General features: G+C 60.6%; 1 protein-coding gene across 3 annotated transcripts in view; it reads right to left on the bottom strand.

The window, feature by feature from the left end:
* The window catches only part of FBLN2 (fibulin 2), a 67,510-nt gene that overhangs the window by 25,032 nt on the left and 14,826 nt on the right, over nucleotides 1-27,652 (bottom strand). For 2 of the 3 annotated variants that reach the window (XM_064496200.1, XM_064496198.1), the window contains exon 2: nucleotides 18,018-19,337. In XM_064496200.1, coding sequence (XP_064352270.1) covers nucleotides 18,018-19,302 — 1,285 coding nt within the window. In that variant the 5' untranslated portion in view covers nucleotides 19,303-19,337. Of the gene's footprint in view, nucleotides 1-18,017; nucleotides 19,338-20,454; nucleotides 20,531-27,652 lie in introns of those variants that run through there. The other variant, XM_064496199.1, reaches the window with a different exon arrangement.

The raw sequence follows: 27,652 nt of genomic DNA, 5'->3' as shown, positions 1-27,652 counted from the left end.
GTCAGTGGCATGCCAGCCTTAGCCACCAGACAGAGAAGGTCTCAGGGGCCAAGAATGGGTCAGAGTCACTTCAGGGTCCGCAGTGCCCAGCACAGACCCGGCGCCTGACAGAACCCGGGGCTGGGTGGGGTAGCCGGCCCTTGGTGTACAACATCCCTGGCAAAGTTTACATCAACAACATGAAATCCAACAATGTCCTTGTATCTTCCCTCTGTACCATCACCGTGAGCACAGGGGTCCAGCCAGGCCCACCCCTCCCGGACTGGGGGATGCGGCCAAGTCACTCGTCCTCTGAGTCTCCATCCCCGTGCCTGTAGAATGGGCAAGCAACCTCTCCTCACCTGCGTTTCGCAAAGACAGGAGGCGAGAACGCGCAGTATCTGGCCAAGGACAGTGACTAGCACCTCCGCACCCCAGCTCGTGGAAGGCGTTTGGTGACTGCTCTCCAATTAATTAATTAAAACACGAAGGCAGAGACCGACGAAAGGATGGACCAGACAGTAATCCCTTCAGCAGAAGAGTAATCCCGCCCCTGCTCTCCTCTGGGTTCTCACAGACTCCCCAGTTTCTGTCCGCTTCGCCCGAGCTCGCCCTGCAGGGGGCACGGCCTTCCTCACCTGCCAGCTATTCACAAGCAGGTGGGCAGACAGATGAGGGCCACCTCCTGCTGTGACAGCGGCAGCCTGGCCCTGCAGGCTCTCACTGGCCTCCCAGGATGAGCAGCGACACAGGCCAGGGCCATCCCAGCTTCCGGACACTCTGCCTCGGTCTGCCCCTCGGAATCAGGATGCCAGGCCCCGCCGGCTTGGAGAGCCTGACCTTGACGCTGGCAGGAACCCCACCTCTACATCCCAGAGCAGCAGGGGGAGAATAAATCCAGCCTGGAAAACGACCGCCCATCCTCGAGTCAGGCGGAGATACCCAAACCCAAAAACAGTGATTTCGTGCCCCGGTCCACGCCCAGGAGACACGGGCGCCCCGTGGTCTCCACACCCGGGGGCCTGCAAACAGCAGCCCCGGACTGGAAGCCACCCGCACACCCACGGACAGAAGGCGGACGCACGTGCACGATGCTCAGCGACCACCGCGACGCGGTGAGTCAGCAGACAGGGCCCCAGGGTGAAGGAGCAGCCACCGCAGGAGGCGCCACTATGAAAACGCGACTGAGAGAGGCAGTGTGATTTGAACGCTCTAAGACAAAAGACTGAAAGAGTCTTTTAAAAATACGGCCCAAAACGGCGGCAGAAGCCAGACACGAAAGGACAGGTGTTACATGACACCACCGACATCAGGTCCCCGGAAACGGGCCGTTCACAGAGGCAGCAGGCAGGGCAGAGCAGGGCGGAGGGGACGGAGGGGGGAGTCCTGGCTGACGGGGCGGCGTTTCAGCTCGGGAGGATGAGAAGCTTCCGGAGGCGGATGGGGGGTGGCTACAGACCACGTGGATGTTGTGCTCAATGCCGCTGATTTGTACCCTAAAAACAGTCAGGGAGGCCAATTCTATGTGACGCGCATTTTACCTCAATAAAAGAAAACGGCGCATTGCGGTGTAAAAAGGAAAAAAAAAGTGACCCAGCCCTTCCCCTTCCAGAAATCTAACTGCTGGCAGACGGATCCCAGGCGCAGACCGCATGGCCGGGGCACGAGCTACGCCCGGACTTGTGACAGCAGACGGAGGTCCAGAAACACCCACAAGGCAGGGGTTACGTAGCTGGTGTCACATCCACCCGATCGCAGCCAAGTGTTGGAAAGAACGCGCTCCATCCGCACACACTCGCGGGAACAATTTTTCTGGACACACTGCCGAGAATGAAGGGGGAAAGCTCGGGTCACAAGCCAGCGCTGAGCCTGTAAGAGGACACGTGGACATACACGGAGGATTTCTGAAAGCAGACGGACCCCGGAAACTGGCACCAGCGCTTGCCGCAGGGAGGGCCTGACCCCGGGGAGTGAGGAGGCAAAGCGACACGTCCTGCTGACCTCTTCTGTGTCGTTCATGTGCTTTTCCCATCCTCGGCAGGTACTGCCCATTCAAGGAACTCGCTGTTCTGAGAAGATCCTGAGAGTCCAAGGATGCTAAATAACCTCCTTTGATCACAAGACCGTGGGTGCCCAGAACAATCCAGGCCAGAGGTCATGACCCCTCGGGACAGTCCCCTCTCCCAGACATCAAAGCCCTGAAGAATGGTGCTTTGGAGATGCGGCAGGAAGATGCTACACCTGCCGGTGGGGGCGGGGCAAGGCGTGGCATCTCCACCAGCGCCCTGTTTGCACAGGATGTTTACGAGGCCTGAGAGAACAGCCCAGAGGGCACTGCAGCTCTGCTCCATGTCTCTGGGGGGCCGAGGGGTCACCTGCAGGCCCTGGTGGTGCCTGGAATCCTTTGATGATGACTGGAAGATAGACAAAGAAGGATTCCTGAGCAGTCTTCTTGCCCCCGGATCACAGACACAATGGCCGAGAAACAGCAGGACCTGTGGGGCTGGGCCCACCCAATCCAGCCCCTTGGAGATGCCTTCCTCGACCGCCCAGGGGAGGACGGCCCCAGCCCCCACTGCCCTCTGCAGCACCTCCCACGGCTTAGCTTCCTTGTGTGGGTGTCGACTGCACCCCATGCTCGCCACCCCAGCCTGGCCCGGGACCAGCCGGATCTCCCCACTGGGCAGGCTGCCTGCCAGGCCCCAGCCTGCAGCCCCTGCACCTTTCCTTCCAGCCTGAGAAAGAGGGTCCTGTCCGCACCCTCATTTACCAGTGAGCAGGCAGCAGCCCGGAGGCGGCCTCAGCCACACTACGAGACCGCAAAACGACTACGGAACCACAGCCAAGCGAGGCAGCGTGCAGACAGCCTGATGCTGGAACAGAAAAGACTGACTCGTGAGCAGCCCCTTGGTTCCTGACGGAGGTGGCAACGCAGGCCGGGGAGGGTGGCCTGGACCAGACCTGGTGCGGGGGCAGCTGGAAAACAGAATGAACTCCGGCTCCTCCTCACCCCACCCAGCGCAACAAACCTAAGCCTGATCCGATGTGAAAGGTGAAACAAGTTAAAATGTCTGGCATGTAACAAACGAAAATCTCTCTGTGACTCTGGGGGAGAGAAAGATTTCTGTCAAGGGGCACTAAATACACTCACATAAAAGTGAAGATCAACACATTGTATTTCATAAGATTAGGAATCTGGGTTCCTCGGACGACGGCATTTGCAGTAGACTCATCAGCAACTGTCATTATGAGAGTGGAAAGAAAAGCCCCAGAACAGACAAGACACCTGTGACCCAACACATGACGCAGAATCAGAACACATCAAGGCCGCTTGAGAATCAGCAAAATAAAGAAGCCCGATGCAGAAACGGGCAGAGGACAGCAGAATGGCCAACGGTGATATGAAAATGCACTCAACACCATAAGCTCCGAGGGGACACAAGGTAAACCATCACGAGACCCCACGACCCAGCCACGAGGTCGGCCCCGACGAGAGACAGGCCGCACCCAGGGCCAGCAAAGGCGGGGGGACAGCTGGACTCACACCCGCTGCCGGCGGGGATGGAGACTGGTTGGCAGGGTCGGCTGAAGCTACCAAACCCTCGGACGCAGCAAGGCTTCTCCCGGGCAAACACCCTGCAGACACTCACACAGAACGTCCACAGCCACTGCACTCACCACGGCCCCAAGCTGAAAACAGCCCAAACCTCCATCCACACCAGGAGAGACAGACTGTGATTTATTCCTACGATGGAATAATAAAAAGCAACTTCTGAAGTGAATTACTGCTACATGCAGCAGCATGGACGAGCCTCCAACACGTTACCTTCAGCTGAAGACGTTAAATGCAAGCAAAAACCATACCATGTGGTTCCCATCACACAAAACAGATCCAGCAGGCAGGAGTCACTGACGGCGATAAAAAGGCAGCGTCGTGGCCTCCACGGGGGCGGGGGGGGGGGGTAGAGCTGGCTGAGAAGGGGCAGCGGGGAAGCTCTAGAGCGCTCGCAGTGCTTTCTGCCTTGACCTGGGTGGAGCTGCCCGGAATCCACTGAGCTGTCCTGTGAAGATCCCTGTGCTCTATCTGCATCGTACTTCATAAAAATGTATAATAAAAAATAAAAATAAGAAGTTTCAAAGGGAGTACTGTTACCTCAATCTAGACTAAAAGACACTCAGTAACCTGCAGAATGCTTTAACACAAAATTTTAGAAAGAAGGAAACCCGAGAGAAAACAACCAAACATGAACCAAAAAATGGCTCATCATCCGGATGAGAAATTACTTTACACGGCGGGGCATACACCACACCATGGGGGCAGGGGGAGAATTCTGAGCACAGTCTGAGTACCAGATGGTTCTCGGGAGCTGGCAGGTGTGTTAAGTGCAGGGCCACGGTGTGCAGCGATGTGGGAGAATGTCTACTTCTTAAGAGTTGCAACATACACAGTCGAGACTGAAATGTTTTCATCACACACGCACGCACGCGCGCACGCACGGCACCCCCACACTATCTCCACGGGCCCCCAGGGAGGAGTGGGGGGTCTGTCACCGACATTTCAACGGGCTATTTCTGTTGGTACTTTTATAATCAATGAAAAGCCAACTCCGTGCAAAAAGAGGAAAGTTGCTCGTACAAAAAATAGGCTCCCCGATCAGGAACAGTGCAGACACCTGACAAACTCAGCTGTCAGGAGAAGCGCGCGGCCCTGGTGCCGTGCTTAGAGGACAGTGCTCGGAGAGTCACTGGACACATGGAACCTGCAGGCAGACGCTGAAAAACGGAACGGGACCAGCCTCATTTTCTGAGGAAATAACTTTCCCAGAACAAGGACGGAACAAAGAGATCCAAACACTTGGACACGGGAGTGGACAGCTCACATCCTAAGAATGAACCAGTCACTGGAAGATCACTCTAGAATCAGATCACTGCAAGCATCCTTCTAACCGAGTGAGTGACCAAGCCCGGAGGCCCAGGGGGCCGGCCGTCATCTAACGAGAGCTGTCCCTCCCTCCACCCAGCCACTCAGGCTCGCCCTGGCCACGCTCGCCACCCGCTGAGGCTCCCGGTGGCCCCAGATGCGGGGGGGCACCCGCTCCCTCGCTGAGCTCCCGGAGGCCTCGGCAGACACCCCCGCAGGGATTCCCCCGCCGCTGCCAGCACCGCCTTCCAATGTAACTCAGACTTCAGTCCAGCCCAGCGTGCGGGTTTCCAGGACCTCACCCGGACACTTGGGACGCTTTCCGTCCCTCCTCAAGAAGAGCTGTGAATTTTCTCTCTTTCATTTTTAGTTTAAGAAACTGCTGTGACCCCAGACTATACTTTGGCTCAAACCAGAGTTTGATGGAATTCCAGGTTCTTGGGATAGCGTGTTGTTTTAGAGACAAATCTTGTAAATGATTTCATTTTATTTTACTGTTCTTTCCAGATAATTCAGCTGCCAGTCCATCATTCATACCCACAGTTTAACGAGAAGACATTTAACTATAAGGCAATTTTGGTTTTCCCAAGCCAGTATTTACTATAAAGAAATGTAAACATAGCTTTATTTTTCCTCTTAATAAAAGTGGTTGGTTTAAAAAACATAAAAGTTTAAAATATCACATAAATAACTGGACATGTTTTTTGGTGGCAAACAGGATGCAAAGCTCCAGAACAGCTTGCTGCAGAGCCCCGGGTGGCTGTTGGCCTGGTGGGGTTGACATGGAACTCTGGCCCAGAAGAGGCGGTGAGCATCCTGGGACCGGCTGTCAGGTAAGACAGAGAGGCTGTACCCTGTCTCTGGGGCTGCGAGTCTGTGACCTCAGGCTCCCGGTGTTACCAAGCAGGATGCCCCAGGGCCAGGCTGGGGATCTTCTAGAACCAAATCCCCAGTGACCCAGCCCCACGAGTTTCCATTCCTCTTAACCCATATACTCAGGCCATGGCCCCACTTAGACCTTGACCAGACCTCTCCCCCCCACCCAGATGTCTCCATCCTCTGTCCTGCTCCTGCCACGGCCTGCAGTGACTGGTGAATATTCAGAGAGAAGCAATAAGCCCCATCAGAGGGGCTCAGGAGAGATGGGTCAACACCCACATCCATCCACACGGAGGGCCCTGGACTGGGTGTAGTGGCAGCAGAGCTAAACGTCGGAAGCCTGCTCTGCCTCCCACTGGCTGGGCGACCTCAGGCAAGACCCGCAGCCTCTCTGTTCCTGCATCCGGGCTTTAAGCACCAAGCAGTGACAGTCAAGGAATCAGGAGACCTTCCGGGGCACTCACCTAGCACCTGCCGGCTGCCCACCTGCCACGTGGGGCCAACTTGGTGGAGAAGAAACGAGCCCAGCCGCCCTCTTCCCTGATGGGGTTTCCGCCTCCAGCCCAGACCTTAGCCCCGGCTCCCTCTGTCCACACAGCCCCTCTCCCTGGGAGTCAGAGCCAGCCTGGACACCTCCAGGATGGGCCCACAAGTGGCCCTGGCCCACTGACCTGGGGTCGCCCTCCTTGGGAAGCACCTCGCCACACCCAGGCCTGGGAGGTGGCATCCTGCAGACATCCTGATGCCTCTGCAGCCACCAAACCTGTGGCCTGTGCCCGTCTGGCCCTGATCCACCTTCCGCCCTGCCCACTGCTGACGGAGCCTGACCCGGAGGGGCTGCAGCTCGAGTCCCCGTGCAGGCATGGCCACCTCCACCTAAGGCCACAGCGCTTCCCAAAGCCTCGGCTCCCACCAGGCTCCCCTGCAGGCCTGGGGGTGACAGCCCCACTGCTGCTGCACCTTGCCTGCTGGCCCCTCGCCTCACTCACCCCGCGGGGGCCTCTCTGTGACACTGCTGTGGCCGTGAGTGTGCACCACCTGTTTCCTGGGTTTCAACCACCGGGCAGGGGGTCTGGAGTGGGGCACACTGGCCTGGGAGTCAGAACTTCGAGGACCCCATCCTCTGAGCTCGCTCTGAGTCTCTGGCCAGCCCCTCAGCTGCCTCTGGGCCTCTGCATCCCAGAGGGGTCATTCGGGGGAGCTGGTGCCCTGAGAGTCTGAACTGTGGCAGCCAGCTGGTGCCCGCTGCATGCTTTACTGGGGCTTTAATACGTGTGAACTGGTTGCCAACACTTACAAATTGGAAGATTTTATATAAAATTCCAGATCCTGGCTTCTTTTGGAAAATCCAAAGTTATGGGCCACGGCGGGCCTCCCCTGCTCCAGGGCAACACGTGGGGCCGGGGGGACGCTGAAGCCGTGTCCTGGTCCCTACGGCCCCACGGCCCGCGGCCCCCCACCCCGGGCACCTGGCTTTGCTTCCCGTCGTGTGCGGCCACAGGTCACAGCAGGGATGTCCACCTGTGGCGGGAAGGGGGGCTCTCCACCTTTCTGGATCCCACCGGGTCCCCAGCACCTGACAGTCTGGTCCAGAGCGTGGGGCCTGTGAACTATCACGAAGCGGGTGAGTGGGGCGGGGGGGGGGGCGGGAAGGGAGCCAAGATGGCGCCCCCCCGTCCTACCCTCCCCCCCGCCCCCGCAGGCCCCCTGCAGCCAGATTCTGTTCTTTCAGCCTCCTCTGCCCTCCGCCACATGGACCCCAGAGAACCCCAGAATCCCAGGCTCTGCGCCAGGGAGGGAGCCTAGGGCTGGGAAGGAGCGCAGGGCTTAGGGCCTGCCCTGGGCCCCGCTTTGCCCCTCATGGGCCAGGGACACGGGGCAGTCCCGGAGCCTCGATCTGTAGACAACGGGGAAATTCTTACTCATGGCAGGCAACCGGGCAAACCCTAGGAGGTGGTGGGGCAGAGGCCGAGGGTCAGTAGTCAGCCAACACCTGCTTCCCCGCCTCAGTGACCCTGGACAATTCACTTAACCACCTTGTGCCTTAGTTACCTCGTCTCTAAAATGGGCGTAACGCCAGAGCCCCCCCCCCCAAATCACAGGGTGTCACGAGGCTTTAACGCAGCAATACATGTCCAGGGACGACCACAGGGTCTGCCACTGAATAAATGCTCCCCCGTGTGAGGGTGAAGGAGGAGACCCTCCCAGTCCCTGGGACGTCAGCCCCCAAGCCAGGCTGTGCCCCTGACGAGAGATCTCAGGACCTGGCATTTGCTGACTCAGCTGGCAGGCGCTGAAACAAAAGTGCAGGGCGGGGAGGGAACAGCCAGATGGGGCGGTCCCTGCACATCTGGAGGCAGCTGCAGTGACAGGCGGGGTGGGAGCAGGATGTGAGCAGCTAAACACCCCCGCCCAACCCACAGCCCGGCCCCTTTGCCTCTTCCCCAGAGGGACAACTCCTGGCCACCAGAAAAGACCTACATCTGTTCGCTTAAGCAAAAACAAACCCAAAGCCCACCGCCCAGGGAGCAGCAGCCCTCGGGCGAGGACAGGGGAGGACCTGCGGTCACAGCAGCCGCTCTGGGCTGGCCGACACCCTCTCCCTGCACCTCTCAACAACCCTGGGAGCAGAGGGATTACGCTCCCATCTCCCAGACGGAAGCACTGACGCTCAGAGAGGGTGAGCGCACTGCCTGAGGCCACACAGAAGGGCAGCAGAGGCAGGGTTCATGCCCAGGGATTCAGTCCCTGAGGACTCAACGGACTTATCCCCAGCACGACTCGGCCCCGAGCCCACTTGCCCAGTATGGGGACCGTGGAGTAGACAAGGAGGGTCCAGCAGACCCAGCCCACGCGATGCTGACCTCGGCCAGAGAGAAGCCTCCTCCTGGCAGCCCCCGGTGCAGGACAAAGGACCCCCAGGCCACGCAACCCTGGCCCGGCTTGGAGCGGGCGCTGGCAAACAGATGATGCCAACACCGTGTCCAAGCAAGCCACAGCCCAGACCTCTGAGCGCCAGTCCCCAGCAGCACCCAGGACTCCGGGGGGCGCAGTGCGCAGGAGGCCAAAGACGCTTGGCTCAGCCTCAGGACGGCTGCAGCGGCTGCCTCGGGCTGGACGTGTGAATGGGAAGCAGCCGAGAGCGCAGGGGCCCATTACCCTCCCAGCAGGGATGGAGTCACAGCACCGAGAACACCAGTGTGAGTGAAGCCCTGCCTACCACGTGGCAGACCCCAGCCCCTGGTGCCCAACACTCGCTTTCTTCCAACTGAGGACATGCTGGGTGAGCCCACTTCACAGATGAGAAAACTGAGGCCCAGGGCAGTGAAGCAGTTTGCCTAAGGTCACACAGCTAGCGAGGGGCAGAGCAGCCTCACCCCTGGGGGAGCCTTGTACCAGGCCAGAGATGCCTGAAGTATCGGAGAATCTGGGTTTGGAGCAGGGCCCACCACTTACTCGCCGCGGGGCCGTGGGCCCAGGCTCCCCCCGTGGGAAGGGACCCACCGTCAGGTCCTTCAGGGACTGAGATGAGGCACGAGGCCTGAGTAGATTCACTGCACTCACCCCTAATCCTCCTCCCTGCCTCTCACCCGCCCTTTGCCCACTGAGAGGAGCCCTTGAACCCCGGCCGGCCTCGCCACGGGCTGGCAGCAGAACACAGCTCTGAGCCCAGGCCTGGAGTCCTGTGCGCATCTCATCTTTCACACGGAGCCTGTTTCCGGGACAGGACCGAGCACGGGGAGCAGAGGCAGCCAGCCCGGCGGAGACCATCCCAGCCCCGCCCAGCCCCGGGCAGCCGCCAGCCGGACACAACACTCACAAGCGAGAGCCTGGCCGACGGTGGCCGCGCCGGCCTGGGGCAGGGAGCCCGCTGACCGGTGGACTTGGGATCAACAAGAAGTGCCTACTGTGCGCCACAGAGGTTCCGTGGTTGCCTGCCACTCACACTACTGTGGCAACAGACCATTCGTGCCATGACGAAGGTACAACCCAGCAGGAAGGACTGGCACAGGTTTGGTGAGCGTGACGGAAAGAGCACCCCGCAGCCCACGTGCTGCTGGTGGGGTGTGGCCAGACTCGCTGGGGAGCCCTGGGCCGAGGCCGGGGACAGGGGACAAAACGCACGTACAAACTAACACCACTGCAAGGTTCCTCCCACTGGCCAAGCTGGGGACATGCCACGGCCCCTGCGCGGTTCTCTCCTGGGTGCTGTTCACCATCTAACGCAGACTACACACGCTCATAGTAAAACGACTCGTGAGCCCCTGCCGTCCCGCGGAACAGAAGCCCCCCAGGGGCGAGAGCTGCATCCGTTTTGGTCACAGCTGTACCCCAGCCCCTAGAACTGTGCAGTAGGCACATGCTAAATACTTGTTGAATAAATAAACTGGGGAATCAGGCATTCCCCTACGTGGCAGGTGTCAGCAAAATCTGGCCCCCCATCTGCGGAGGGCAAGCAGGCAAGTTCCCGGGTTACACATGCGAGTCCTGTGTCCCCCGCCGCGGAGCCCCCAGGGGCCAGCGCCCCCCAGAGAAAAGCGTTAGGATGACCATCATCAGGTTGGTGTTTGGGAGCAGCCCCACAGCCCTCGGCAGGAGAGTGAACCACCAAACTGGGGTCTGACCGCACCGCGGAGCAGCTCTCAGCCACGAAAAGGACCAAGCACAGCGCCCACAACTTGGGGACTTAGGAACCCTGTGCTGAGCACAAGAAAGCAGACCACGTGGCCCCATCTACAAAGGTCCGAGAGCTGCTGGCATCAGGGCAGCGGTTCCCCGGGACGGGCACGGAGGAGGGGGCCTGGGTTGTCTCGGGCTGTTTCCCGCTCTGAGTGCTGGTCACACAGCGTGCTCATTTGTGAAACATGTTACTGAGCTGTACGCTTCTGCCAGGTTCTCCTGGTTATGCTTCAATAAACATCTTACAAAGAGAAAATGAAGACACGCACGTGTGTTCTGCCCCGGCGGGTCCACGGCAGAAAGACGTTCGCTGCGGCATTGCTTTTAATCAGCGATGGAAACAACAGAGCACCCGTCAGCAGGACAATCACTGGCAGCTGGGACGTGCAGACAGTGCGGCGCTGGTGGGGACGGCAACTGCCCACGTGCTGGCCAGGGCAGCCCCAATGTGTGGTGCGAGTGGAGAAAAGCACAGGACAGCAAGGTGTGCACAAAATGCTGTATTTGTGCAAAATAGCACACACGCCTCCACGCCTGTCGCTGTATGGACCAGTGGCTCCGAAGTGGGTCCCAGGCCCTGGAGGGTCCCCGAGACCTGGGCAAGGACCCACGGGGTCAGTGTCGCTTGCAGAACAACACTGCAGCACTGGTCTCCTTCACGCTCTTTCTCCCGTGAGAACACAGTGGAGTCTTCCAGAAACTATGACACGGTAACAATGCACCACTCTGGTAGCTAGCAGAGTGTGCACTTGTCCATCCTGTTGTCTAGAATTTTCTAAAGGAAGCTCAGAAAAAGCTGCTCAACCTCACTCGCCACAGGGGAAACGCAAATCAAAACCGCACAGCTGGCTCTCTAGGACAGCTGTACTCAGAGACAGACAGTAACCAGGGCTGGCGAAGACATGGAGACCCCGGAACCCTCGTGCACCACGGGGGGAATGTCAAATGGTGCAGCCACAGCGGAAAACAGCCGGGCGGTTCCCCCGATGGGCACACACAGAGCGCCCTGCGCCCCAGCAATCCTACTCCCGGGTACATCCCCAAGAGAAACGCAGACATCCGTCCACACAAACCACGTAATAAACAGTAGCAGCAGCAGCGTTCGCCGCAGCTGCAAGGTGGAAGCCCAGCGCCCGTCACCTGGTGCATGAAGAATAAACAGCGTGGTCCGTCCACGCTCTGGGACGTTCGCAGAAGGACGGACGCGCTGATTCCGGCGACCACGCAGAGAAGCCTTGAAAGCACCACGCCACATAACCGGAGACAGTCCTTGAAGACCACGCCCTGCACAATTCTGTGTCCAGAATGTGCAAGTCCACAGAGACGGGGAGCAGACTGGGGGCCGGGCCGGGGGAGGGGAAGTGGCTGCCACTGCGTGTCGGGTTTTCTCTCAGGGCGATGGACGCGTTCTCAAATTAAGTTCTGACGATGTTCACAGCCCTGACGAAAACTGCTGAACTGTACGCTTTAAACGGGAGAGACTTACAGTACAAGAACATCTCAGTAAAGCTGTTTTGGAAGCAAGCAAGCAAGCATAGTTTTTCAAAATTAACATAAAGAAACCGGGGTAGGGGGAGGTGGACGAGCACCTGCTTAGCACGCCCAAGGTCCCCACACCTCCATTAAAACTAATAATGGACTAAAATAAAGAAACCCATCCCGGGCCTAGCCTTGGCCCCAGACCCTCACTACGGGAGGTGCTGGGAAGTGCACCTGCTTCCTCCAAGCACCGTGAGCTCTGGGGCAGCCCAACACAGGGAGCGCCCAGCTCCAGGCCGCTGAGACCCACTCCTGTCCCAGGGCCCCCATGGGAGCCATGAGCCCACCCCCTCCATGGGGAGACTGGGCCCCACCCAGCTCTACTGTGACCTCCAGAAAAGCCCCCTCCCCTCTCAGGATGCCAGTTTCTCTTCCATAAAACACAATAACTCTCTCAAGGTTGCCACACGTGCCCCCACCAGAGACCCATCCCAGCTGCCAGCCGGGGCCGGGCCAGTGAGGAAACCAAGGGGCACTGGCCCCGCAAAGCGCAGGGCACCTGCCCAGTCTGACGGGCAGGCCGTCCCTTCTCAGCTCCCCCAGTGGCTGGCCCGGACACGTGGGCATAGTGGTCCTGCAACTGCCAACTGTCAACAGAAGCCGGAAAGCTGGGATTTATATGAAGTCTTCCGATTTCTAAATGTTTGCAGCAAAATTCTAGTGCTTCCAAAGATGCTTTGCAGAAAGAGGGTGACAAGTGACAGGCGCGTGCACTGTTAGCAGGACAGCAGGTGGAGGTGGGGCTGCGCCCGGCTGTGCCCTCCCTCCGTGCAGGCCCCACTCTCCCCGCCATTTGTCAGTGAGGACACTGGGGCTCGGAGGGGTGGCATCCCAGGCCCCAGGTGACACAGCGAGCGAGGGCGAGCTTCAGCCCAGGACTCACCACAGATGCGCAGGGGCTGGGGGAGCCCAGGCCCTGGGCCTGCCAGTCCTGCTGCTCTCTGCAGACCCTATGAGCCCTGGCAGGGTCAGACAGCCCAGGTCGAGGCCCGTGGGCTGGGGGTGAGGAGGGGAAGTGCCTCTCCTGGCAGGGCGCCCCCTCCCCATCCTGCGGCGGAAGCCAGGAGCTCTCGTAGGAAGTGATTCTGTCACACAGCATATGGGCTCCGGTGTCCAGAATCCCAGTCTGGCTCCCTCAGGTCCCCAGGTCCTGGCTCACGGACAACTCAGAACCCACGCCAGTTTAATTTCCCACAAGCCAAGCCTGGAGGCGGGAGGGGAGGGGCTGCAGGAATCCTCTGGGGAACAGGGGGAGGACAGGCAGGTCTCCCTGCTCCCTGGAGCCATGACCTGATTCTGGGGGCCTCAGAGGCCCACAGACACTGAATGTCCAGCGCTGGCCCTGCCCCTGCGGTCTGCTCCCTGAACCCAGAGGAAGTGCTGCATGACGCAAGTAAGATCGTACAAGCTGCTGCCTGACACCCTCTGTGGCTCCCCACGGCCCTTGGTAAAAGGCCCAAATCTTCATCCTGAACATAAACACCATTGACCTGGCCCCTGCCCCTGCCCTGGCCTCTTCTCACACCAGACACACAGCCTTCTCTCAATCCAGTTCACTCCCTCCAGCTGCAGGGCCTTTGCACGTGCTGTGTCCTCTGCCTGACACACTCTCTTCCCTCTGCTCCCCACCTGCCGGTCAACAACCCCTCGTGCTCAAGTATCACTTCCTCTAGGATGCCCTCCCTGATCCCCAGAGGAGCAAATTTCCCAGAAGGACTCACAGAACACACCTGCGCCATTCCGTGGCCCTCGTCACAGCTCAGAACTTCACACCCCTGTGACTACGGGGTTTCCTCCCCCACTAAACCCTAAGGTCCCCAGGCCAATGGCGACACTGGGTTTCGCTTAGCCCTGTATGTTTGGCATCTGTCACAGCCCACGCACGCTCCGGGTACACAGAAATGACTGTCAGGGATGACGACGTGAAGAAACCCGAGGGGAACCTGGATCTCCCGCTTCCTGCACATGTGTCTGTGGGCAGGTGGCCTGACCCCTCGGCTGTGCACCGGGGGCGGCTGTGAAGATTACAGGTGCTAATTATCTCAGTGCTTATGGCGGTGCAGGCAGAAGTCACAAGCATGATCTGGTGTCTGCAATTAATACACAGTTACTTGAGTTTTAAAGTTTCTCCACTAATCGGAATGTCAAACCTTTCTCAGACCCCTGCCCTGCAGCACCTGGTGACAGGACACCCCGAGGAAGGGGCCCCTCTCCTGCTTCAGGGACCCGTGGCCCGCAGAGGTTCTGCTGGAGTCTTTTTCCAGGATGGGGGCTGCCTCCAGCTGCTCCAGGAGCCCCTGGCCTCCCTCCCTTGTGGCCCAGGAGGGCAGAGGGGGTGGTCCCCGGGTCCCCCTGCCATGCCAGCTCCGCGGTAGAAGGCGCCCTCACACAAGCCCCGGGTGACAACAGATGTCAGACCCCCTCTCCCCGGCAGGGAGCCGGGCATGTGGCTTCCATTAGGTTGCATCTGGACACACTCAGAGGCCGCCTGGCTCCCTGGCAAAGCTCCGGCTCAAAGACAGGACCCCCGCCTCAGCAGGGCCTGGGGCAGCGGCTGGAAACCTCCTTCTCCAGGCCCCAGGGCTGCCATGGCAATGTGGCCGGGGGTCACTTCCGGCCCCACTGCCCGCCTCTCAGCGGGCCCCACGGGCAAGCAGGACCAGCTACCACCTCTCCAGTTCTCCCCCCGGAGGTTCCTCCATCCCTCGGGGCCCCCCAGGGCTCCCCCAACAATGGCAGCCAGAGGCTCTCGGGCCCTCCCTCCCCCAAGGATGCGCCATCAGGCCGCGCACCCACCCACCAGGCCTCCCACGCTGCATGCACTTGGCTGTGACCACGAATAAATCTGTGGCTGCTTATTCCCTAAATCCCCCCACCCCCGGCAGACCCCAAAGGGGAGAGGCCGTGCCCGCCTGGTTCACCGGGACAACCCCGCGTGCAGAGAGGGCGCGCCACACGGATCTGCTGAAGAAGTTAAGGGGGTGGACTGAAGAGCAGATGGTGAACAGTAATGGGAAACATTTTTAATTACTCAGCAGTGCTAAGCCGCGTGCTGAGCTTGAATGAATTAGCTCATTTAATCCTCAAAATACCCCCGCGAAGCAGGGCCTTCTCTGCCGCTCACAGATGGAGAAAACGAGGCCCCAACATGGGGAGCCCCTCTTCTGAGTTACACGGTGGTGGGTGATGGGGACCCGGGGTGAGCGGAAGGCAGGTGGAAAGGGGTGGCGGGTGGCAGCAGCCCTGGTTCATGCGGCCAGGGCCAACTCCTGGGACCCGCTGACATCCACCCCCTCCCCGCCCCCGCCCCCAACTTCCCACACCTTCCTTCCCCGCGCCCCCGAAACGCAGCCCGTCCACGCCCTGCTCCCGGCTCGGCACGTGCAGGGCCTCTGCCGGGGCCGCCCTCGGAGGGGATCGGGGCACCCAATCCGGCCCCTACCCACAAGCAGCCTTCATCAAAGGCCACACCCCAAAATCCATTTGAGAAAGCCCAGGACAGAGGGAAGCAACCTGGGGCTCCTGAGAACAAAGCAGTTTTCCAGGATTCCAAGGCCCACAACCACAGAGAGGCCTCCAGCAGCGAGCGCAGCAGGCAGGGGGCGGGGGGCTGCGTCCATTTTGGAAACCCTGGAGGCTGGGATCCGGAGCCAGGCCTGCGAGCCCACCCGGGCACACGTGCACTTCATTACAGCCCCGCCCCAACCCACGCACGTGCCCCGCCCCCTGCAGGCTCAGGGCGGGGTGGGGAGGAGCCCCCAGAAACCCACTGCCCTGGTCCCAGTCTACCACCTCCCCCTGTGGCCTGCCGTCACTAGCCACACCGCTCCAACCTTGACCTGGTCACCCTCCCAGCTTGCGGGGAGGATCAGGTCACAACCAGAGCCTGGCACCTAGTAGGTGCTCAGCGAGGGGGGTCCACCGTGAGCAGGCCGCACCGCGGCCTATGGGCCCGGGGTCCTAAGGGCTGGGGGAGCCCACAGACTCAGCCTTTGCACACAGCAATGCCCAGCGAGGGCCATAGCTCTGGGCAGAGCAGAAAAGCGGGGCAGCCAGGCAGCGGCAGGGTGGGTGCGTGGGAAGTCTGCAGAAATCCCAGAGCCCCTCCCCCAGGAAACCCTCCTAGACACCCAGGCATCCCTCACTCACAGCCCCCTCCTGGAGACCAGGGCCGCATGGGCCAGCTCCTGCCTCCCCAGGGCCCACTAGGGCCCGCTCACAACTGATGCCTAATGAAAGTTTACAGAGTGAGCAATACAGGATTGAAAGAGAAACGGACTCCCAGCTGTGGAGAGAAAGCTCCAGAAAACCAGACACTCCCCAGGGCTCCTGCAGGGGAGGCAGGAAAGCAGAGGGGGCTCAGGGAAGGGTCAGACAACACACAGAGATTCAGGGTTAGGGTTAGGGTTAGCATCCTGGAAGAGATGCTGCCTGAGTTCGCAGGGAAGAGTGTGAGCAAATGGGTGGAACAGAGGGGAGGTGAGAGTGTAGGATGCTCATGGGACACAGGGAACTAGCATGAGGAAGGATGACTGATAAAGGGGTGACCAGCAAGCCCCCTGGTTCACTCATTAATCACCCAACGTTTACAGAGCACCAACTGTGTGCCAGGCCCTGCTGGAGGCCCGTGGGCACAGCAAAGAAGATGACACATGAGGTCCCTCTGCTCATGGCACTAATATTCCAGTAGGAGAGACAGCATTCGACAGGAAATTATGTGCTACAAGCTCAGGTCAGGTGTTACCAGGAGAAACAAAAGCAGTATATGAGGAAGGTGGGGTGGGACCACCGTCTTTATGCTGGGTGGTCAGGGAAGGCCTCCCTAGGGAGGCGACCTTGAACAGAGAGCAAGTGGAGGGAAGAAGCAAGCCACATGGACACCTGGAAGAGCATTTCAGGGAGAGGCAGTGGCAAGTGCAAAGGCCCTGGGGCTGAGAGGTGCCCAGAAGGGGCTAGGAGGCCAATGGGGCTAAGCAGAGTCAGGGAGAGGGAAAGGGTTCCTAGGAACTAAGTGTTAATGCCCCTACCTCCAAATTCACACATTAAAATCCTAATGCCTGACAGGATGGTAGGAGCCTTGGAGATGGAGCTTGGGGAGGTAATCAGGTCTCGAGAATGAAAGCCTCACACTGGGATTAGAGACCATATAAAAAGAGCTGCCAGTGCGAGCTCCTCCTCTGATCTATCTCAGATGAGATGCAGCCTCACCTGCTCCACCAGGTGAGGACACGCCGAGCAGGCAGTGTGCAAACCAGGAAGCAAGGTCTCACCAGACCACCTCCATCTTAGGCCTCCCAGCCTCCAGAGCTACGGGAAATAATCTGTTGTTCCGCCACCCTGTCTATGTATTCCCGTTACAGCAGCCAGAACGGACAAGGTGATGAGGGAAGGTCCAGGAGGTCCCAGGGGCAGGCTGTGCAGGGCCTCTGGCCCCGGAGAGGACTTTAGTGTCTTCTCTGAGCAGGTGGGAGCCACAGCAGAATGCAGAACAGAGAAGGGACGAAGACCACGTGTGTGTTAATAGGACCCCTGGCTGGAAGGGGCAGCAGACCAGGTAGTGGGCTCTCACCAGGAGCCCCCACAAGAGGTTGCACCCCTTCTGCTGCCCCCTTGGGGACCAAGAGTGCAGCCATGCCCAGAGGCTACTGTCAGAGAGGGTGTAGGCAGGCAGCTACATCGCATCTGTGAGCTCCCACTTCCGGGACCCACAGACTCTGCTGGGCCCAACCTGAGCCTGAGCTAGACCACTCCTCCAGGACCCCCACCCCAACGAGGTTCACCCGAGAGGCCCTCAGCCACAGCCCTACCAGGCAGCCCAATACCTCCCGTGACAGGGACCCCACCCCACCCACCACGCCATCCCCAGGAGCTGAGCTGGGAGGAAGCCCTGTCTCAGAGCCTCCCGCCCCGAGCTCTGGGGGCTGGCCTGGGCCTGGCCCCGCAGACCTGGCTTCCCCTGCTCCAGACCCAGGGCATCCACCAGCTGAGCGCCCCTGGAGGAACCAGGAAAGAGTCTCACCTTCAGCATCACCTCTAGGGACAGAATGGACAGAGTTGGGGTCTGTGTCTTTTTCAGGCCGAGAACGGGGCAGAACCAGTGGCTGCTTGAGCTCTTCCTGGGTGGGTGGGACCCGGGCTGTCTCGTGGCGAGAGGTGGTCAGGGTGATGTGGGGGCTGGGCTCTGTCGGGACTGCAGGAGGAGAGTTCGGTGTGGCTTGTGACTGGGGGACACTGGCTGTGCTTGATGCTGGAACAGGCCGGGCTCCCTCCTGCCCGGCGCTGCGGGGCGTGGCCTGGGCATCCGGGATGAGGTTCTCTTCGGGCCCTGCCCTGGCCTCCGCCCGTTCTGCTTGGACAGGGAGACCAGGCCCGGCCGGACCTGCCGTGGGCAGCCCATCCAGGCCCCTGGGGCCACCTGCTGCTGGCCGCTCCTGGACAGTCAATTCCTCCCTCTCCTCCTGCCTGTCCTCTGTCACCCTCCTGGCCTTGGCCTGCACGGGGGCCGGGGGACCCAGGGCAGTGGCTGCCGTGGGCCTGGGGAGAGCGGCCGGCCAGCGGGTGGCCTGGATGGCTGAAGGTGGCTGGTTCCCGCCTCCCAGAGCGGCCAGGGCCCTGGTGCCTCCTTGGAGCTCGTCCGGCAGTGCTGCAGCAGCTTCTGCCTCCACCACCTCCTGGTCATAGCTGTAGGGGTCCTCGTAGTGACGTTCAGGATCACTGTCCTCAGCATCCGAGAAGTTTCCGGCGGCGGCCGGTACAGCCTCGGCGTCTCCGTCGCAACCGGGAAGCTGGTAGCAGATGAGCTCACCGCCGGCGTCGGGGCAGTGGCAGGCCTGACAGGGCGACAGGTGGACGGTGTGGCCGGCGGCGTACTTGCGGCCATTGTGGATGCAGCCCACCTGGCCACACTGCGGGCAGCTGTCAGCCACCACCATGGCCTCAATGCAGTTGGGCGGCAGCTCTGGGCACAGCATGAACTGGCAGCTGATCTTGCCGCCGCCGGGCGGGCAGGAGCACTCGGTGCTGCCGAAGTCCACGAAGTAGGACTGGCCGGCGGGCACGCGGCCGCGCACGAAGCCGCCCTGCAGGCAGTCGTAGTACTGGTAGCCCTCGCAGGCACAGCCCCGCTGCACGCACGTGGCGCAGCAGGCGCCTGGCTCCAGCGCCTCCTCGATGCAGTTCTCTAGCGGCGGGCACTCGACGCCCGTGCAGTCCTGCCCCGGGGCCGCCGCGCCCGGGCTCAGGGCCAGGGCCAGTGCCAGCACCAGGGCCAGCCAGGCTCCTGCAGGCCCCCTGAGCAGCGCCATGCCCGCCAGATGAACAGTCCCTCTTGTGCAAGGCCCTGGGGGAATCAGAGAGGACAGCAGTCAGTGCCCCACGGGGGCTGCACATGGCCACGTGTGCATGCCCGGCACACACGCCAGCACGTGCACACGGGGGCACAGCCTCAGCCACCATCACCCATGCACGTGCACACGCGCCCACTCATGTCTGCTGGGTGCACCGACAGCACCATCATCACCCTGCTGTGGACACGCCATCGCAAGCACAGCCCCACTAAGTCAGCTGACCCCCACCCTCACCCACCTTCTGATATGTGCCCCTCAGGGGGACCCTCTGCCCAGTCTCTCACACCCACAGCACTCACCCGACACATGTCCAGCACCTCTGGTGCACCTGGGATCTCTCACCTTCAACAATGGGCACCACAGTGGCCCGGCCACAGTCCTCCACGCACACTGACCTGCACCGTCTCACCCACAGCCTCACCCACGTGCCAGGACACACACAGTCCGACACACATGCACACACCGACACCCAAACAACTATCTCCCCTGAAAACCCTGCCTGCTCCCTAGTCATCCGCCCAGAGGCCCATGGCTGCCGGCCAAAGGACACGGTCAGGTGGACGCTGGGCTGGAACGAGGCCCTCCCAGGCCTTGGCACACCAGCCAGGCCCCCCGCTGCAGCTCTCAGACCCCAGGGCTCAGGAACACCCTACAGCGGACCCCTTTGGGCTGCAAGTTTAGCCACAGGGGTGGCTGGTGCCAACCTTCTCAGCAAACCATTCCCAGAACTATCCTGGACACTGAAGTCCCGCGTGCACACACACCCCAAGTCCTGTCTACTCTCCCCGCGCGAACAGCTCCCGGTGCTCTCTGCCCGCTCCCCTCCCGGCAGCGGCCCTGCCCGGCTCCAGCCACACCTCCCACCCGCCAGGGAACAAGCCCGCCCCTCCCTCCCACCCCAATCCTCTCCAGCCTTTCCCTGCAAAGCCAGTGTAATCCAACAGCAGGCTTCCCAGCCTCTCGGCCAGCAAGGAACATTCTAGACTCCCAGGGGGAGACACCCTGAAAGGCCCTCCCTCCAGGGGCCCTCACGTGACACTCCTCGTCCTCTACAAGCCCTCAAATATCCCCTTCTGACCGCTCCTCTCTCCTCCCCACCCTCATCCTCACAGAAGTCACTGGTCCGCAGCCGGGACGCGGCCGGACTGGGGGCCGGGCGGCACCCCCCGGTCACAGACAAGGGCTGCCTCTCCACCCACTCCGGCCCCGAAGCTGTGTGTCATCTGCAGTCACTGCTAAAGTTGTGTGATTCAGAAAGAAAAAAAAAAGACAAAGCCACACCCCTAGTATTTTAAACTTGTCATTTTCAAACCTGGAAAATACAGTGCAAACGTCTTAAACGTTTTTAACAAAGAGGAGGAAGGAAACAGCCCGCTGCCACCCACCTCCTGGCTGAGCCGGGGAGAGTGCGTCCGCAGGGCAAGGGCCTGGTCCAGCAGAGCAGTGACAGCGCAACTTAGCGCCCACACCGCCGGAAAGGAGGTCTGTCCCTGCAGCCGGTCACCCGGGACCGACTGAACAGGCCCTCCTGCCAGCGCCTCCGGGACTGGGCTGGATCAGCCAGTAAGGCCGCCCCATGGCCACCCCGCCAGCCTGGTGCTCTCGTGCAGGGAGGCAGGTATGGGACCCACAGCCACTCAGCAGATCACTGAATGCCAGGCAGCCAAGAGCATAATGAGACCCCAATGAATGAAAGCAAGGAAATGGAACAGGAAGTGGCCCGGGCTGTGGGAGAGCCTGTTTTATACAAGGTGCTTGAGCAAGGCTTCTCCAAGGAAGCAGCATTTGAGCTGAGACCTGAGCCAATCAACGGCCACACCATGTGAGCATCGGGGAGTGGAGCATGTCAGGGGGCAGGAACAGCCCGTGCAAAGGGCCTGAGGCAGGTGCAGCGGGAGGGAGGTGGGTCACAGCAGGGGCCACCACAGTGGAGCCGAAAGAGCAGCGGTGAGGCTGTAACAGCCACATGAGCTGGGCTTCCAGCTCTCCTGAGAGCCTGGGGCAACCTGATGGAACGCTCTACGTAAAGCGGCTGGTCTGCCGCTGTGTTGAGAATAGGGAGCTGCATGCTGTGGGAGAGGATGGTGGGAGGGGAGTTGTTATGAAGGCAGAACCAGCAAGATTTGCTGATGGGCTGGATGGGGTCTGCGGAGAGGAGTCCAGGATGCATGGAGATTTCGGCCTGAGCGCCTGGCAGGGTAGGGCTGGGCTTCCCGAGGCAGGGAAGCTGTGGGAGGGGCCACAGACCCGCAGGGGAAAGGCACAGCCCAGTTCGGGCCATGCCGAATTTGAGATGCCCAGAGGCCACCCAAGTGAGGGTGGTACAGATGCCACTGGGGATGGCAGCCCAGAGGCCGGGGAGTCTCTGGACTCCGAGGGCCGGCACGCATGTCCCCCCGGGCTGAGCGGCCATCTTAAGAGGATGGGGGCTCTGTAGAACGGGGGCCCCTGATCCTCAGGACAAAACAGATGCCCCCTACATGGAGATGGGGGTCCCAGGGCCTCCCTCGAGTCCGTTCTCCACGGTGTCATTTCAGGCAGAAGCTTCCCCCCACACCACCTGCCTCCCCCAGTCACACCCTCACAGGGACCGGGCATCCCAGGGGCAGCACCCCTGCCCCAGGGGGCAGGCTTCTCCCACAGGAACTGTTCCCAGCCGGACCCACCGCAGCCCACTCCCAGCCCCCACTGCGGCCCAGTTCTGCCCACACCCGGGTGAACCCAGATCGTAGATCCACCCACTGCCCCCGCCCCAGGCCCAGAGGAAAGAGAAAGGACGTCAGGTCCCCGCCTGGTGTTCTCATTTGCTGTGCAACCCTGAGCAAGGCCCTTGCCCTCTCTGAGCCTCGGCTCTGCATCTGTACCCAGTGGAGAGACTCCACCACACCTTCGGTCATAGCTGGGGGCCTGTGGGCACTACCTAGCCCACAGACTATATTTTGTTTGTCACAGTGGGTTTTTAGATCTAAATTAGTTACCTGCGCTTACAAATTGTAAATGTTCACAGGAAAACTCAGGTTTCTGACTCCTCTTAGAAAACTCATGAGCCCTGGCCATCCTAAGATGTCACAAGGGTGTGTCCCCCGTTCCCCATGAGGCCTACACCGTGGCCTCTCTGCTCATTCACGTGGCTGGCAGTACTTGAACTTGGGGTCCCCCAGGCCCCCCTCTGAACTGGGAACCCCATGCTCACTGTGGTCTCCAGCTGGGAGAAGGGAAGTCTGAGGCCTCTGCGTGTGGCTCAGAGCCCAGTGCTGTCTGAAGATGGTGTGCCCACTGGGAGGGGGCCGAGGCTGGCTGGGATGCATCCAGTGGGGAGGGGGCCAGGCCCCCTGGGGGGACCCCTCCTCCACAGCTGCTCTGGCTAGATGAAGGCCCTGCAGGTGTGTCTGCAGGGCGGGGCGACAGCTCTCAGCTCCACGTGGGGAAAGCCGTCTCAGGTGAGAGACAGGCCCGGCAGCTGCAGGGACGGGGAGCTCCCCGTCCCTGGGGATAAGCAAGCCAGGGCTGGGAACCCTCATACAAGTGAGAGGCAGGACACGACAGCTACATCACTGCTTCTCGGGTCCGAAATGCTTCCCTCCCGGGGGCTCCTACTGCGTATTCCCACGGGCCCCGCAGGAAGTGGCCCCCTGCACGTCTGGCTTCTGCCCAGACGGGCCCCCCTCCTATCTGAAAAGAGGAATCACGAGGGGAGGGGCTGAGAAAGGGGGCCTGACCTCCCCGCAGGGGTGAGGCGGGGCAGCCAGACTGTGGTGACAAAGACCTGGCAGCCAGGCTGCCCAGCGCCTGTGGCTGGGACGGGGGCACACACTTGGAGGGAGGGGCGTCGGGGACCAGGGAGATGCACAGCAAGATCCCACAGGCCACGTCAGTAACAACGAGACTCTGATGGTTACAGTGCCAGCTGGACTGAGTGACCCGGGACGGACGCTCGGGAGTGTGGCACACACGTGACTGGGGCCACACATGCGAGAGGGATGAGTGCCAAGCTCTGACGCCCAGGGCACCTCCCAGAGAAATGTGCAACACGTGGCCCCCGGGTATTCTTCTGGAGGCGCAGGGGACACAGCAGGTGCAGCGACTGCACTGGCTCCTGCCCGCCCCGCCCTCCTCCACCCAGCCCTGCACAGGCAGGTGGACCTCCGCCAGCCACAGCCCGGCTCCCACATCCTCCAATGGCAACCACCTACGATGGGAGATCAGAGGGTCTGGTGGGGCTGCCCCCCCTACCCCAGGGCCACAGCTCCCACCAGGTGACCCTGCGGGATCCTGCGAGCTGCCCCACCCCACAGGTTCACTCCACCCCACCTGCAGCTCTGCTCTAGGTCTCTCCACTAACCAGCCCCTCCTCCAGTAAACCCTGCGAGTGTCCTGCTGGGACCCTGACAGACACATCCCCTCAAGGACCCCACAGAACTCAAAGCCAATGACTCGGGATGCAGAGAGCAGTGAGGATGGACACCACAAACACAGCACTGAGTGGACAAGAAACAGAACAAGACCGCACACCCACCCCCGCTCCCCCAAGGTCAAATACTGTTTGCAAACAAACAGCTACCCCGGAACAGAACTGGGCAGCGCCCACAGCCAGGGAGCCAAGACAAGGGGAGGAAACCAACCAATAACATCAGAGCAGGCCCTTGCCGAGAACAAGACAGCAGCGTGTTACCAGCTGAGGAGGACAACTGACTCAACTCTGGGCTCCCGAGGTCTGGCTGAAAACGCAGAGCCCGCGTCCGGTCCAGGCCCTCTGCAAGCAGGAACCCACCTCGGCCACAGGCAGCGTTCAGGTGGGAGCACGCACACACCCGGCCAACCCACACGCTCACCCCCACTTTGCTGCGGCGGGTGGAGGGTGGGCCTGGGAGACTCAGAACTGTGACTGCTCTCACAGGGGGCCCAGAGGGACGCTGACCTCTGTAGGACGCCTGGCAGCTTCCACCTTGGTCTCAGGGCACCAAGCCACCGGGGAGAGGTGGGACTACCCTGACAGGGGGGCCCCATAAGCCCAGCTGTCCACTCCTCCCGGTCACAGCGCTGGGCATGCAGGTGAGGCCATCCCAGACGCCCGGAGGCCAGGAGAATACCCGACGTCCCCAACCAATGCCTCTCGGAGCTGAGGAAAGGGCCGGCCACGCCTGTCTGAACTCCTGGGCAAAACCACCACTGCCCAGGTCACCCAGCGCCTCGGTCCAGAGCACTGGACCCAGCCAGCCCCCAGAAGACAGTCCAGAGGGGCGACCTCCCACAGGACAAAAAGCCCCATGCACTCAGGACACAGCAGATGCCATGCTGGGTTCACGCAGACCTGAGACGTGACAACCGCCGCAGGCGGGATCCCACCAGGACCCGGAGACAATGACGGCAGAGGCCACGCCAGGCTTGGGGTGGGGCTGGGGGATGGACCAAGGGCCAGGCGACGTGAAGGAACGGCCGTCACCCTGTGGGCTGTGACAGCTGCGGACGCCGGCGTTTCTGCATGGCTGACCCTCTAAGTACCACCAAGCCTACGATGTGTGTAACACACTTCAGCTCAAACAAAGGCCATGCGGCCAGCTGTTCCCAGAGAAGAACTCCGGCGATGGGTGTCTGAGCACCCCCTCCGGCTTCACTCTTCCCAACCTTCAGATGGGAAGGAAGACGGAGCCACCAACACCAGTGCCTGGGAGCGTGTCCAGCTGTGGGGGGCAGGTGGCTCAGGCAGGAGGAGGTAGGGGAGCTTTGATGATCAGACTAATGCTGGGGATGGGGGCCGCTCTCACAATGGGAACACGGGCAGGGTAGGACTGGATCGGGCAGGGGCACACTCAAGGAGGGTCTCTTCCCAGGCTGTCTGTGGAGGCAGGTGGCTGAGGGCACTGTGGGAGACACGAACACGGTCCCACTGTCCCATGCTTCCCCCACCACCACCACAGGGTAGCTGGGGGTGGGCAGGGGGACGGGGGGCCAGCATATCAGAGTGACCATACTTCAGCTGCCCTCATGTGCCCTGGCTGTGACCTCCTGTCTCTGCCCCCCTCACTGCCACCCACTCCCAAACACAGACCACATCCCTAAGTAAGATGACCCACCCCTGAAAAGTGAGCCACAGCATCCGTCCACAGACGGCCCCAGACGCAAACTCCTTGAGCTGGCAAGGCCACCCGGGGCCCCCCGCACGGCCCCAGGGCATTGCTTCATCACCAGCGCCAGCGCCACCAAAAGTGAAGTCTGGCCTCACGTGACACTGAACCATGAGGTAAGGAAATTCCTCCTTTTTTTCCAGTTCTCTGAGCCTCCTGATTCTGACAAGAACAGGCTTGCCAGAGTGAGCAAATAAAGACACAAGGCAGCAGTTATAGAGGAATTTCACACAGCAGTGCATCACTGTTTAGTAGAAAGAGTGTCCTGTGCAATATCGGGGCGACACGTCCCCACCATTTATCTGAAGTCCCAAGTTAACTGGCATCCACATCTCTACCAGGCAGCCTCAGGTCAGAAGAACGTCTCAGGCTGCTGTGGTGTGGCTACGAAACTTTGGAAGTGTTTGCAGGGACCTCCCATCTAACCAAGAGGCAACCACAGCACAGTGCTGAGGGTCCACGCAGCTGCGGACGGCAGAGGGGAAGTGAATACTCCAGACCCTTGCAGGCAGGCCGGCTACAAGCACGCAAGTCATCAGGGCCACCTGGGCCGCTGGCCAGCACCTCCTGGGACAGCGCGGCCCCAGCTTCTCCCAGAAGCCCGCCCAGATGGCTGCCCGCTGTCCCCAAGTCCAGCCAGAGGGTGGTCACAAACCAGCCACCGAGCCATCTATCCATGGACCATGTCTGGGGACCCACATTCTATGGTGTTCTTGAAACTAGCTGCTGATATTATAACATGGCAATGTTATTAATTTATCATGAATTTAACATTAAAATCAGAACATTTTACACCAAAGCTCGATTCCCATCCCTTCTAGGAAAATCAGAAGGTGGGTCCATGGCGGGGCTGAACTCAGTAGTCCACGGAGGGACCAGGCGCACTCTCCATCACCATCACTGGGCTCCCTCGCTCCTCTCTATCCTCCTGAGCCCTCCTGGACCTCCCCAGTCCACACACGAATGGGAGAGGCCCGGGGGAGGCAGGAGTCCCTGCTCCCCCGACCGCGGGCCAGGGCCACCGCCTGAACAGCCCAGTGCTCTGAGTTAGGAGCTGTCTCTCCTCCAAGTGGCAGACACTGGGAATTTGTCCCCTCCAAGGAGCCCGCTCCCACCCAGGTGGCCTGGCAGAACAATTGTATCAGAATCCACGCATCCCCACGGCCATGCAAGACATCCAACCACGGGAGGGAATGCAGAGTTGCACGCTGTCTTCAGCTGGGACCTCCCGGAAGCAGGCCCTGAGCTGGGGTGCTGTGCACGTGGTTTCCTGGGAGAACTCTTGAGAGAAGGGAGCGGGAAACGGGACGGCAAAGATGTGGTCTCAGCTGGCGTCTGACAGCAGCCTGAACCCACTGGGAGCCCTGCAGCGAGACTGGCAGCCCAGGGCTCATCCCAGTCAGGGACACCGGTGCGTCATCGGCCGCGGATGGGATGAAGCGGGGAGCTTCACCTCCCGGGCCAATGAGGGGAGGCAACAGCTGTCGGCGAAGGGCAAGCATCTGGAGAAGGGTGCAGGGAGAGCCAGCAGCAGCTGGGGGACAGGGCACCAGGGGAGGAAGCAGGGGGCACCAGCAGTGCCCATGGGCTCTGGCACACACTCACACACGGACACTCACACACAGACACACAGCCGTGCAAGAGCAGGTCAGACAGTCTGGTCCGAGAAACTGCCCCCAGACCTACCTTTAGCTTCCAATTCCAGCTGGGAGGACCCCAGGCCCAGCGAGGCAAGGAAGCAATGTACAACAGCTGTGTTTGCGCCCCTATGTTCACCGTGGCACGATTCGCAGCAGCCAAGAGGCAGGAGTAACCCAGGCGTCCATCAACAGGTGAACGGATGAACCAAGCGTGGTCTACACACACGACGGAACAGCATTCAGCCTTAACAAGGAAGTTCTGGGGGGAGGGTCTGGCTTGGGGGTAGGTAGAGCGTGTGCTCATTAGCAGGCACGAGGTCCTGGGTTCAATCCCCAGGACCTCCATTAAATAAAAAATAAATAAACCTAATTACCTCAGGAAAAAAAAATTCTTTAAAGGAAGTTCTGATACATGTGACAACATGAATGAACCTTGAGGACACTGTGCTCAGTGAAATAAGCCAGACACAAAAGGACAAGTACTGGGCGACCCCACCTACCTGAGGTCCCTAGAGGAGTCAGATTCACAGGGACAGAAAGCAG

The sequence above is a fragment of the Camelus dromedarius genome, chromosome 17 (assembly GCF_036321535.1).
Source record: "Camelus dromedarius isolate mCamDro1 chromosome 17, mCamDro1.pat, whole genome shotgun sequence".
Classification (NCBI taxonomy): domain Eukaryota; kingdom Metazoa; phylum Chordata; class Mammalia; order Artiodactyla; family Camelidae; genus Camelus; species Camelus dromedarius.
The sequence above is the reverse complement of the archived record's forward strand: the minus strand, read 5'-3'. Positions and strand labels throughout refer to the sequence as shown.